General features: G+C 39.0%; 1 protein-coding gene across 5 annotated transcripts in view; it reads right to left on the bottom strand.

The window, feature by feature from the left end:
• Window positions 1–14,168, bottom strand: part of pdlim2 (PDZ and LIM domain 2 (mystique)) — a 37,797-nt gene that overhangs the window by 21,985 nt on the left and 1,644 nt on the right. For 2 of the 5 annotated variants that reach the window (XM_011479349.4, XM_078952798.1), the window contains exons 1-5: window positions 9,916–10,025; window positions 8,096–8,218; window positions 4,644–4,795; window positions 2,454–2,523; window positions 1,920–2,059 (exon numbers count right to left, since the gene is read on the bottom strand). In XM_011479349.4, the coding sequence (XP_011477651.1) occupies window positions 1,920–2,059; window positions 2,454–2,523; window positions 4,644–4,795; window positions 8,096–8,188 (455 nt within the window). In that variant the 5' untranslated portion in view covers window positions 8,189–8,218; window positions 9,916–10,025. Of the gene's footprint in view, window positions 1–1,919; window positions 2,060–2,453; window positions 2,524–4,643; window positions 4,796–8,095; window positions 8,219–9,911; window positions 10,026–14,168 lie in introns of those variants that run through there. The other 3 variants (XM_004072489.3, XM_078952797.1, XM_078952796.1) reach the window with 2 other exon arrangements.

The raw sequence follows: 14,168 nt of genomic DNA, 5'->3' as shown, positions 1-14,168 counted from the left end.
AAGTATTTGTTCATCTAGAAACAAGCTATATTTCTGGCTCTTACAGACCTTTAACTTGTTCTGTAAGAGGATCCTCTGTCCTCCACTCGTTATCTGTATTAATGGCACCTGTTTGAACTTGTTATCTATACAAAAGACACCTGTCCACAACCTCAAACAGTCACACTTCTCACTCCACTATGGCCAAGACCAAAGAGCTGTCTAAGGACACCAGAACCAAAATTGTTGACCTGTACCAGGCTGGGAAGTCTGAATCTGCAATAGGTAAGCAGCTTGGTGTGAAAAAAATCAACTGTTGTGTAGTTAAATTATTATGAAATGAAAAACATACAAGACCATCTATAATCTCCCTCCATCTGGGGCTCCCCGCAAGATCTCTGCCCGTGGGGGTCATAATGATCAGAAGAACGGGCGGCAGTGGCTCAGGCGGTTAAGCAGGTTGGCCAGCGATCGAAGGATTGGCGGTTCGATCCCCGCTTCCCCAGGTCAACTGTTCACTCCACTTTCCCTGCCACCAGTGTTGCTCCAGTGGTGTGTGAATGCGTATAAATGTCTCGGTGATGGTCAGAGGGGCTGTAGGCGCGTGCTGGAAGCCACGCCTCTGTCAGTCTGCCAGTATGTATGAGGAGTCAACGAATACTGGACACATTGGAAATCTCCAGATCTGCCCCCAACGCTAGAGAGCAGGGGGGCGCAGGGGGTAAAAGGTGCAAGCCCCAGCCGGACTCGTAGAGCAGCCCTCCCACCGTGCCCAGGGGGCCCAACGAACCAGATCTAAACCGCTTAGAAAATCTTTGGACAGAGTTGAAAGTCTGTGTTGCCCAGCAACAGCCCCAAAACATCACTGCTCTAGAGGAGATCTGCATTAGTGGAATGAACCAAAATATCAGCAACAGTTTGTAAACAAGACCTTGTGAAGACTTACAGAACACGTTTGACTGTTGTCATTGCCAACAAAGGGTATACAACAAAGTACTGGGTTGAACTTTTGTTACTGACCAAATACTTTTTTTTCACCATATTTTGCAAACAAATTCTTTAAAAATCAGACAATGGGATTTTCTAGATTTTTGTCCTCACTTCCTATGTATTACCATAAATTACAGGCCTCTCTCATCTTTTTAAGTGGGAGAACTTGCTCAACTGGTGGCTGACTAAATAATTTTTTGCCTCCAATGTAGCTGCTTTCCCTTTCTTACCCACAAGGGGAATCATTCAGTCCAAAGTTACCATCATTTAACTGTGGAATTGGTAGAGTTTGAAAATGAATACCTAATTTTTGTTAAAGTTAATTGAAAAAACTTTCAAGCAAAAAAAACAAAAAAAAGAGATCACTGTAAAAAAGAAAAAAAAGTGGGAAAACGCCTAAAAAAAAATCTTTGTCCATCTTGTCTAGACAGATAATCTGCCCTAAACTGATCCAGTAACAGTTGTGCAGAACCATGAGCGAATGTCCACACACAGAAACCTCTGGTGAATGCTCTACATTCTGTCCTTTGTTCAGGTGAATGCAAAGAGAGGAATGTGATATCCTGTGCATGTTCTTTGTCCCAACAGTAGAAGCCCACAGCTCCACTCTGCTCCTGTGATTCTCTCGTTTGTATTGACCTGCCTGTTTTGTTGCTCTCTGTAAAGATCTGGGCCTATTTATGCTGTGGGTGTTTGCAAGAGACTATTCAAAGTTAAAATGATGGACCTTTACAATTTCTTTTCAGACCATTTTGATGTGGGCAGAATGTCTTGTATATCTGTTATTTCACAAGTAATGAAACAATGTCTTAGTTGTGTTTATTTGCAGAAAAACCATCAAAATGGTGCAAGAGAATTGGCTTAAAAACACTGACTCTTATCTTTGTGTTCAAACCAATAATATTAAAAACTACAAATATTATGTATCTGCATTAAGTATAGAGTGATACCTTTTGTTAATGGTTGGAGTCAGCCTCCCCCCCCTTCCGTTGGGGCTGGCAGGAGACTCTGGTGAAAACAGTGATGTAGGGCTTGAGACTGAGTAATCTCTGTAGTTCTGGTTCTCATCTTGCCTCATTACAACTACATCCTGCAAAACAGAGAAAAAATAAAGAAACAGTGGAACATTTGTGCCTGTTTAAAGTAATCTGATCTCACACACGCAAATGCAGAAAAGTACAGTAAATGGATGAAGTAGAGAGTAATGCAAATTCTGGTTTGGGATTTAGGACCTTAATTAATACAAGAAAGATTTTTGTTGTGCTTTCTGTGTTACTTTTGCAAGATAGTTAAATTAAAGAGGATTATAACAAACAGATGTACCAGTAGATTCTTTTCTAAATAAAAAGCTGCTTAACGACAGTGACCGCAACTTTTTCAAAATAAGATCACACTTCAGAAACTTCACTTTCTCCAGCTTTGACGTTGTTTAATCATGGAACATTTTAGACAGATGGAAAGTCCCACAGAACTTTAGAACCAACCTGGAAGCGTTCAGTAAGCTGTTCTGGGGTGTTCATGCCGTTGGTCTGTCCAGGACTGGAGGGCTCAGGTCTTTAAAAGTCAGAAAAACCACAAGATTAAACAGAGTTCAAATAAAATTAATATTTTAGTCCAAAAGTTTCATTATGCATGCATCTCCTTGGGTTACAATCCTATCCCATTGATGCCGAATTAGGAAAAGTAATTTCATTTAAAGCAATGCGGATATCAATACAAAAATAAGGAAGGCTCGACTTTAGAAGCAAGACAAATACTTTTTAGCTAGCTGATGCTTTCTAAGACATTACATCAGAAACAAAATAAATCAATTTCCTAAAAACCACAAAAGCAAATGAACTTTAACTGAGGTGGAGTATGGTTTCAATCACTCATATTTTGAGAACATGTGTTTTTCACGTTCCTTCTGTCAATGCTCTGATGAACATCCCTTTTATTGTGGTTTTTAAATTATGTAATTACTCTACGAAAAAGAGAAGAACAGACTTTTTCGGCGTCTCAGCTTCTTCCCTTACAAAATAAAAATGAGATACTGAGGAAGCATATCACAAGACTTGAGAGGAAATTATGATAAATCTGAGTGCCAATACAAACACACTGTGCACCCCCCCAATCCACAGGACAAGACAGGTTCTCGGTTGAGCTCAAAGCAACGAGGCATGCAGGAAGGCTGACATGATAAATCACGTAGAAGGCACGACTCTGGTGGCCTAGCCTCTGAGCAATCAAAAATAGAGAAATAAAAACAGCAACATAATGAAAATGTATTTTGATTCAGCATTCCAATCTATTTAAATTATTTACAAAAAAGCAGCTTCTTTTGATCATCTACTTGATTTAAATCCTAAACATAAAAACAGCAGATGTTAAAGAGCACATGTCAAGGCAGAGGTTGAACCAGAAATGATTTTAAGATAACAAAGTTACAAGTTTTCATTGTAAAACAAAATCTGACTGTGCCATAAATCTGCAGTCAGAAGTCGTATGAATAAAAAGCATAAATAGAAACTAGATACTGACCAGGTGGTGAGTGGAAACTGTCCAAGCAGAAATCACACATGTGGCATTACTCTGTGGTGAAACTGTGCTTAGAAGCTCTTTCATTACACAGCAACTGAGTCAGTGAGTGACAAAAACTTTGGTCAACAACCCCCATATGTTCTCAGTGAACTGTGAAGACTAAACAAGGACAAGAGACTTCAAACATTTAAGGGGAAAAATCGTTACACTCAGGTGGTCTTGTGTTTTCTTACACCTGAAATGAATTTCATGCACGAGATGAATCAATTTTTATTTCTCCATTTTGTTATGACAAGCTGTGTTACTTTAAAACAAATTGTTGCTGAATTTCACCTGATTTGCTTCTGTGGTTTCACTTCAAGAAAGAGGAAGACAAAAACAACAAATGCATGCCACCCAAATTCTTTCCTTAGAACTAGCAATCCTAAAAAGTTAGAACAGAAATGTGGTGATACATCAGAGTGCTGGAGGTTAAAAACCAACAACAAAAACAAAAGCAGACTAGAATACGCGACAGAGATCTGCAGTGGCACTGTACTGGAAGTAATGGCATTTCTGATTTGGTCTGAGACATGAGGTCAGAAGGGAAAAATCCACTCACATGGACATAGGACATCCGCGGAGGAAACGTGTGCACAGGCGTGTCTGTATGTCTGTGTGTTCTGCTTATGCAATAAAATAAGAAGACTTAACTTTACAAAAACAGAGTGGTGGGAGAGCCACATTAAGCAGATAAGAATTTAGGGAGGTCCTTCAATGTCAGCCAATGACCGTTTTAAAAAAACAAAAGGAAAATGAGGCCTTTCCAGAAGCCAGCTCCTTGTCATGCAAACAGGGTCTTCAAAAATGTCAAAACAACATTTTTATAGGAGGGACAAGCGTTCATACATGCTGGCATTTCCCCTGATTACAATCGCTTGTTTTGTTTGTACAATCATTTTGGGAAGAATGTAAAATGACTGTGGCCTTGGCACAAGCAAAAAAAACATGAATGTGGGGGAAAAAAAGAAAATGATTTGGGATACTTAACCTGCAGAGGGTTGGATATCATAAAACTGCATTGTGATAAGCTTTTTTTTTTTTTAATCTTTTTATACATGTGAATCATTAAGAAATCTTTAAAATAATGAAGCAGCACATGCATGTGCACAGACCTCTCCACCACTAGCTGCAGATGAGTCTTGGAGTTCTTAATCTTGTTCTGGGCCTCCACATTCAGCATGTCCACTGTGTTTTCACCATTGATTTCCAAGATTATGTCACCAGGTTGCAGGTCAGCTTGCTCTGCCTTGCTGCCTCCGTTGACCTGTTGAACAGTGAAATGAGATGCGGTTAAGTCTTACGGGTACCAAAGTCCTGGATCTTGGTCATCAGCACAGACTTCAGTGTCTCATGACTGCCCGGAGGAGTCCGACAATGATTGACAAAGTCAACGATCAGATGTGCTGAAAGGTTGTCTCACAGCGCTTGCCGTAAATACCCAAGCAAAACACAACCTTCCACCCACAAATAGACTAATAAATCAGCACAGATCAACTAAGGACAGGCTCATTGTTCTCCTGGGGAGATGTTAGTACAGATGACACTCCTAACCTCATCACACCTCAGCACACCTCAAATTCCAGTTTCATGCCAACAATCAGTGGAGTGACCTCCTCCAACAGAGTAAATATCCTTCCTAACACCATCAGCTCACTCTCTGCAAAACAGAACGGACCCAGCTAAAACAAAAGCTAAGTCAAGGAGGATGCTAGTGCTGTTTAGAGGGAATGAAGACTTACACCACAAAACTCTGCTCTCAATTAAGCAACCACACAATAAATTTAAAAAGAAAAAAATAAGTTTCCGTTGCAGTAAGAATACTAATCAACAAGATGTTTGTTTGGCAAGTATGAAGGCAGAGGTGTGGTGCCCTTTCACTTACTCGAGGAGTAAACAAAGACTTTGTTGTGGTGACACAAATAGTTTGTGACTTTTCTGTTTGAGGCATGTCTGAAATTACACAAACATTGCTCAGTTCTTCAGTTTCTGTAGTCTGTCAGAATTAAAAAGAGGGAATATGGGAATATGTACATTTATAAATGTATATACAATACTCAATACAATTAGGGGATACTGTAAAAAATAAAAAATAAAAAAAACTTGGTGGATGTTGTATACATGGTGTTTGATTCACTTCACAGTTTTCCACATAATGGTCTCAATGTGGCCTCAATCTCTACATTCTGTGAGTATTAAAAGCTGATTTTGCCAATAAGTCGTTCCAAGTTCATCATTTAAACAGACACGAACACACAACGTGGCTAAGCGGACGAAGAGCGCCACACATGGCCGTAGCCCGCCTTCGGGTTGATAGTAAGCAGTCAGATATTGCAGATGGACTTGGCAAGTCTGAAGTGTGTCATCGGCAGACTTGCATAAAGACACGGAACTACTGGCAGAGTTTGTGACAGACCCAGGAGTAAAGCTCCAGGAGTAACACAACAATGACCAGTATCTAGGGCCCTATGCACTCAAACATCGTTTAGCAAATCCCACACAGCTGGAGTTCTGTTTATCAGATGTGAGGGGTACTACGGTTTCCAGACAAACCATCCTGGAATGACTCCACCGCTTTGACTAGCATGCCAGATGGCCGTTGCAGGTGACTCCACTGACACCAAGACACCGTCGTGAACGTTTTCATTGGGCACATGGGCACAAGATCATGTGACCTAGACAATGCAGCAATGGTCCTGTTCACTGATAATGGCAGGCCGCCTTCCACAGAAATGATGGTCGTCAGTAGGCCTGCACAATAAATCGGAAATGTATCGTTTTCGCTATATCAAGCAGAGCAATACGCATATTGCAAAAGTGGGCGAAAATTCCGATAAATGGTAACCTTAAATGTGCTGAAACAATCTTAAGGCAGCTTGAAGTATTTAATTAATCAAATAAATCCCTTTATGCATTTGACCAATTGGATGGACTCCTTTACATCATTAACCAATCGGATAGAGCCCTTTTATGTTAGATGTTCGCCTCCTAAGTAGATGATGGTAATTTGGAGTGTAGTTTAAGTTGTGTTGACTCTTATTTAAATTAAACTGTTGCAGTGAAATGGAAATAATGTATTTAGTTATTTTGCTATTTGTTCATGTATCGCAAGTTATTTCGTCATCGCAATCTTGATCACTAATATTGCAAATCGCAAGTTTTCCTCATATCATGCAGTCCTAGTCGTCAGCTTGATAGAGAAGTCAAGGGGAGTAATACACCCAGGTCAACATGGTTCTGTTAAGTGAAAGAGGTGCAACAGTCTGGACGGGTCTCACCAATCAGCGCAAAACCCATTTGGTTATTGTAGATGGCCCAGTCACTGCAGGTTCTTACCTCAAAGACATCATAGAATCCATCATCATCCCCCAATTCCACCAGCACACCCCCAACTTTCTGTTCATGGATGATAAAGCTCCACCACATAGGGCCAGAACTCGACTTTAGGAAGTCTGAATGCCTCAATTGGTATGGTATGTCCCCATGCCACATGTCCCTTGAACCCCATAGAGCACATCTAGGGCCAGATGAACCAGAGACTAGATGATTGTACCCCACCCCAAAGTGACCTGGCAGACCTGCATGTAGCAGTGGAATGCATTACATCAGAACAAAATCATGAGTCTAGAGAGGAGCATGAGATGTTACTGTCCCGCTTTCTTTATTTTTGTCTTTATTATGTATTACCCCATAAATTAACTAATGAAAATGATGTTTTTTTCTTCTCATTCATTGCTAGTTATATCAAAGCAAACTTTTATGTATTTCATTAAAATTCAGACCAAATAGCAAAAGCACTCATTTGAATAATAATGTCCCTAACTTATTGTGAGTAGTGTACACATATGCAATGTTCTAACACTATAACTTAGCGGTGTAATCTTTAGCAGCTTTAGCCTCGTGAATTCTTGACAGGTGTTAATCCCTGATAAAGTGAGATTAGTTTTTATTTCTACTTTTTTATTTATTTATTTTTTTAGAAGACCTGCTTCTACTTTTTCACTACATGACATCTGTTCTTTAATGCACATGATGTGAACTGTATCCATAGGCCAGTGAGGAGAAAAGACAGACGAAACAAACTAAACTGATGTTATCACAGCAGGATGTGCATTGGACAGGTCAGGGTGTCTCTGGCAACTGTGAGTTGGTCTGAACAAGGTTTCCTGACTGTGTTTACTGCACACCGTGTGCCTTGAACTGCTAACACTCAAAAAATATTTCTCTTTTACTTCTCCTCTGACCATGACAGGATATTATCCCCGCCTGTGTAGAAGCACAAGAAAACTGCACTAAAACACATCAGGAACCCCTCACTTTAACTGTAATCAGAGGTTTCCTTCAATGCCGTCTACTTCCACTCTATTCTAGCAGCGTCAGTAGTCAAGGAAATACCTACGACACACCAATGGACATAAACAAAGAAGAGAGATGGAGTGAGGAAGTTTACATTCCATGGTATGCCATTACAGACTGTGTTTTGAGGAAAACAGAGGGTACAGTTTGATAAGGCGTAAAAAGGCCTTTGTTTAATCTCTGTGTTCGGCGTGCTCCCACGACAGATTACCTTTGATATAGTTATGGCCCTCTTGAAGTCCCTTCCTCCAAATATCCTAAAGCCCCATGGTGAAGGGCCAATCAGGTTCACCGTTAGCGCCATTGGCTGATCAGGTCAAAAATCCAGGCTGACCTAAGAAAGGGGATAAGGGGGAAAAGATGAAAAGTCCTCATTAATGTGGACAGAAGGACGACTGAAACCAAAAAGAGGCCAAGATCAAGAAAATTCTAACACAAACAAAATAAGGAAGTCTGTTGAAGAAGATCAGAAAAGCTAATGTGTGTAATGTATATGAACTAAATATGCAGTTGTTTTCTGTGATTTGGCCTGCATCGCATATGGTAGCTCTTTATAGAAACAAACTCTGTCACTTCTCAGCTGGTCTGTTTAGAAACCTGGTGAGGCTTTCTGTGGTTATTTACAGATTTTTCTTTCCACAAAATAGGCTGTGTACATCTGGCTGAACACTGTAAGTCTAGAGTTTCCATTCAGAATCAATGGACTTGGAGAAGAGCAAAGTCCCATGTAAACAATTCTGTATTTCTTTGGATTTCTGAAATAGTGATTCAACAACTGTAAAAAGAAATATTCCGGAAACAAAAAGGATTCAAAGGATTTACCGGTAGTGAAAAAAATGGCAAATACAAGATCCTGTCCGTTTGTGCACATGAAACTCTCACATGTGAGGTTAGAAGAAAAATGATCTTAAACACAAGCAAAATCCAAGCTGCCCATCATTATAAGTCTTCTGCAGTGTTAGGACCCAATAAAAATTCATTCTGTATTAGAACCAGATTGAATGGATCCATTATTTACATTTTCTACTGTGAGAAAGAGTCGAGACCACAAACATCCACAAGACACACAAACTGCCGAGAATAGATTAATCCAAATGCCACAAACATGCAGCATTGCAAAGGGATGTGAATGTGTGATGCACACCATCTGCACTTTTTACAGACGTTTGTGAAACATTTTATAGATTTGTCACGATTTTCAAATATGGTTTCTTCAAAAAAGTACGAATTTTGTGTAAATTGAGTAAATTGGTGTTGCTTTACTTTTGATTACACAGCATCACATGAATTTACGGGTGAGAAGTTGGCCTAACCATAAACAGATGATAAAGCTGCTATCACCGAAGTACAAAAGGTTAATCACAAGTGGTTACATAAGAATTTATTGATCTACCGAAGCAAAATGTTCTGTTTTATGTGAAGCAACTGTTTTCCAAGATGGCATGTATAATGTTAACTCATGGCAGTAGAAGCACGGTTCAGAAAATAAAGAAAAACACCACCTGCTTAACTAAAGCACCAACATTAGGCAGTTTGTGCTCATAAATGACTCTATATCACTACGTGTTAATCATAGGTGCATTGGGAAATTATGCAATAAGGAGTTTTAAGTACCAACTGTTTTATTTTTGGGTAAAATCTATCATGTTTAAGCTTTATTTTAAATAAATACAGAAACAGTCATTCAATAAATGGCATGGATTTGTTTTAATGTGACAAACGAACCATTATTTTAACAAAAATAAAAGTTCAGAACAGTAAAAGTAGTTTTTCCATCTTCTTAATTAGTGTATTTAATGCCTATAGCACAGTAGGCCACAATCAGTAAATGACCATAATGTTAAAATAGAGCCAAATTTAAAAAACACTGCTCTCAAATATGGTCATTATAAAACCCCAGAGAGCCATGCGCTCTGGCCAATTATGCTGAATGTGTTCGTACATAAAACAGTAAAGGCTCGTCAATGATCGTATTACAGTCATGGGACATCATGAAAATATCAGGTGCAAGCAGGATAAAGTACGACAGACCTGACGAGCAGAAATCCAGGACAGCAGTCACAGCGTTTCTTTGCATGCTGCAAACTGTGGCTACAGCTTCATTGTCTGCAAATTCCACGAGTGTTTGGGACAAACAGTGCATACCTAGTTACTCATTAACAGTCTGCTCCAATTAGCAGGGTTTCTTGGCTCGCCATCATTAGAGCTTTTTAATTGCTGTGGCCTGCAAAAATAAGTGAACTTGTGATAATGACAGGGAGAAGCCGCCTCAAACTCTCCCAGTAGCCCTTCCTCTGGTGTAACCATTTACCCAGTTAAAGTTCACCGTTAGAATAATAAAAAAGCCTGTGACAGTATAAAAAAGAAGATATAAGCATGTAGGAGAGCTCCCTGCTGGGAGAAAAAGTAAACAATTGGCAGTTCAGTTCAACAAGCCCAGCACAATGACAGGAATGCCAGTCATGAAAATATTTATATGGCTTGAATTTGAGTATCAGCAAAACAGCTTGATGAGAACTGGAACAAAACTGCAGTGAAGCAAACACAACTTTCTACATACCTAGTTTGCAATTGTGCACACTAAAACAACATTACAATGTTTTTTTTTAACAAAAGCTTTGCATTTAAATGAAATTTTTAGTTTTCATTTCTAAGGATTTACATGTAAACAAAAAGCATTTGGGAACTTTTAAATATAAAAAATATTACATATAAATTTTTAAATCACAACAAGTGGTTATTTCAAAGAGACATAAAGTTAACTGTAAAAAAGTTTCCTTAAAATTGTGTAAATTCTATTTAGCTACACGATTCAACAGCTTGCTGTTTTTTTGTTCTTTTTCTATTGGTCCGGTGTTCAATAACATTATTGAGTATGTTAATTGAAGCATGAATATTTTCCAGCTTACATACACATCAGTTCCAGCATTTCCATTCATTTGTGATCTAAACAAAACCATTGTGCCAGTGTACCAGGCCATGTGCTTTTACAAAATATCTCAGAACAGGGCTGAGCGTCAGCTGTCAGACAGATGACCCAATGTTTTCCTCTGAAATACTTCTGTATACAGAGGATTTCATAGACACCTTGGAAAAGGCAGTGATTATGGTGAAACATCCACACTTTAGTCTTCTCTGTAAGGAACATCATTCCACAGGTCTTGTGGTTTGCTTAGATGAAACTATGCAAAACTAAACCACGTTCTTATTTTTGGAATAAAGGAGCTGATTTCCTGGCAACCTGTCTACAGACGTCCTTTGAGTTCTTTCCCAAATATTAACATGTTAGCAGCTGTAGACTCTAGGAAGACTTCTGTTCCACTGTCATATAATTCCGGTCAGGCACAAACTGCAATTGTTAATTTCTCCTCAGTGATCAATTTTTAAACAGTTGGCACTTCAGTGAATTAAAAGGGATCCCATCTATATCTGGGTCCCTGATTGGTCAAAGTTCAACCTTGTTCAACATGCATTTATTGACGCCTGTTTTTTTACGTAGAACTCAAAAACCTAGACTCTTGTATACCAATGTGCAAAAGCGACAGTTTTGAACGCGGAAGCCCAAAACACACATAGAAGTGTGTTTACATACACTTTTCACTGGAAGTAGTTACTTGAAAGTGTGTTGTTGAGGGCGGTGTGAACATAGCTTGAGATCAAAAACTCTTTCCAATTAAAACATAAAATCTGATTAAATCATTTTATTCAAAAATCATCAATTTAGCATAATATTATTACAAAAAGTTTAATTGTGACTGCCTCAGTTTTACAGCATGGGGCAAGGCGGCACGAGGAATTCTGCTTTTGTATAAAAGGGTGTGGACCAATGTCACTGTTGCATCCAACACACCCTGGAGTGACTCAATAGCTGCAGCTCATGCAGCAAAGCTGCAGGCTTCTGCTACAGTACAAGGAGTGTAGAGAGTGAACATCAAGGCATTTTAATGTTTAGGAGCCTTTTGTGGGCAGCTAAGAGCGTCACGTACCAACCCACACAATTATTAATAATAAAACTATTATTGGCGGGATAGTCACGATTCTTTTTCATTGTCTTTTCATTACTAAAAAAACCAAACACACAATGGACTATTGTTGCACATGGTTGCTCATGTTGGCCCAAAATCTGGAGCAACAAAATGTATAAATAAGTTTAAAATCAAAGCTATGCTGGTTGATTTTTGGGAGCCTTGGATATCTACAGGACTGTACACTTTGGATGCTGCATCCCTTAAATGTGAACACAGCTCTGACTAGTTCAGCTTAAGTGGAACTGTGTTTTCTTTTAGCAGCAAATTGCATCTTTCAATTCATTTTCCCAAACACAATGAATCCCTTTGGGAGTCTGTGGTTTGCTGGAGCCTATCCCAGCTACTGTAAAATAAAAATCAAATTTTGTATTAGAAGAACTGACCTGCTTCCTTTCCTTAGATAAGATGTTTTTTTGTTTATAAATCCTTTAGACTCAACAGAGAAAAAGCAGAGACACTGCACCTCTGGCTACAGGTTTGATTGAATGTGCTCTATGGTCAAAAACCGTTTTTAGTTCCCCCTTGACGCCTTAATTTGTCTTTTTCAGCTATGACAAAGAAAATTCATTTCTGTTTTTCTCAGAGGTAGATGCTAATTTAAGGTAATTTGGGAGCAGAAGTGGTTTGATGCATATTTGCATAGAGACATAAATGGGCCTAGCTATTGATTATTCTATTGAGTTTTCTAGACAAAGACCAACATGTACTTCCTAGATTTTATTTCAAATGCAGTTTTTTTCTTCTGTTTTTCAGTTTCCACAAGAACATTCTTGCTCTCTGAGTAAAAGTTCAAACCTGCCATGTCAGCGCTCAATAATTTGAAAGACCTTTTGCCACTTGTCATGTATGAGAGATTTTCCTCACAGGCAAACACAGAAAGTAAAGAGATAATGAGGTATGAAGGAGTAGGAAAACGAGGGAAACTTTTAAAAAGACTGAATGTCATGTAAGAGCTCAGATACACCACTTCAGACTGCACTGAGTCTTTAAAAAGACCATATTTCTTTCCTGAAACTGCTTTAAAATAAATATTTCTGCAAAACAACAGCGTTTCCCTTAATATTGTAGAAATTGCGCAACACTTACCTGTCATATTGTACAACTACAAGCTTCCCCTAACACCTAGTTTTAGACTAAAAGAGAGAAACATGCTAACAAAAGTCTGAAAAAACATGTAATTTACTGGAGACTAAAATGATGATGACTCTCCCTGAGTCACCCAGTGGTTGGCATGACACCACAACAACATCACGGCAACCGCTGCTCACACTTGCAGTTAAATCTGGGTGGGAAAGTATGTTAAAGATACTTTTAAAAAACACTCTAGAGGAACAAGCTGTGATCACCAACCTGTAAATGCACAGTAAAACTCCCACGAAACAATCACCACCTTCTTGTAAGAATGCCAGCCCTAAGGATTAGCGAATCACTTATTATAACAACTAAAATGTGGAAAAACCAGTTGATGGCATAATGAGATCGTCTGGTAACTAATATAGAAATAGATTTTAATTATTGAAGGGCCCGCCTGCTCTTTAAATCCCTCTCTATCCCCTGACTACTTAACTAACACTTTTTCAATCCTTGAACTTGAAGGGTTTGTGCTCTTAGTCAAAGCACATGCAGGCGTGATGAGCCCGCATCAATTGTCTGACATGTTCCAACTTAAAATAATATTGGAAGACAATGGACGCACACAGACTGTGAGCTCTGCTGGAGCTTTAATGTGAAGAAAGCATTCTTCTAAATGAATTAGTGTGGCTTTAGGGCAATAGTCTCTGCATGAATCACGCACTCTGCGGCTCTCGCTGGTCGCGCAAAACATCAGAGGGGAGCTCTCAGAAACCATTGCAGCCGGCTGCTGTTGACTCGAGGCTCCGTGTCACGCAGCACACTGACAGGTTGACATCTATCTGGACACACGCCCTCTGAATAATACGAGGAATGCCAAAGTAAGCCTCTCCCTGGACTGAAAAGAGTGAAGTTATTGGATGTGCATTCACCGTAATCACACCCAATAAATCAGATATAACTGGAGTCACTAAGGAGATGAGAAAATATCAAACAATAACAAACCATTTATGTATGCACTTTGGTAGTAATTACCTGTAATTGCCAATAAAAATAACATACTGTAGTAAAAATTTAGTAATTTGATATTCCTTCCCCTGGCATGGTGGGCTTTATTTTAACACATTTTTTCTGCTTTAGTGCAAAAAACAGGGATAAAAATGCCTGTCTTTAATTATCTTTTAT

Source organism: Oryzias latipes, chromosome 9 (genome assembly GCF_053564925.1).
Source record: "Oryzias latipes strain Hd-rR chromosome 9, Olatipes_Hd-rR_3.1".
Classification (NCBI taxonomy): domain Eukaryota; kingdom Metazoa; phylum Chordata; class Actinopteri; order Beloniformes; family Adrianichthyidae; genus Oryzias; species Oryzias latipes.
Note: the sequence above shows the minus strand (reverse complement) of the source record. Positions and strands in the feature narration are given on the sequence as shown.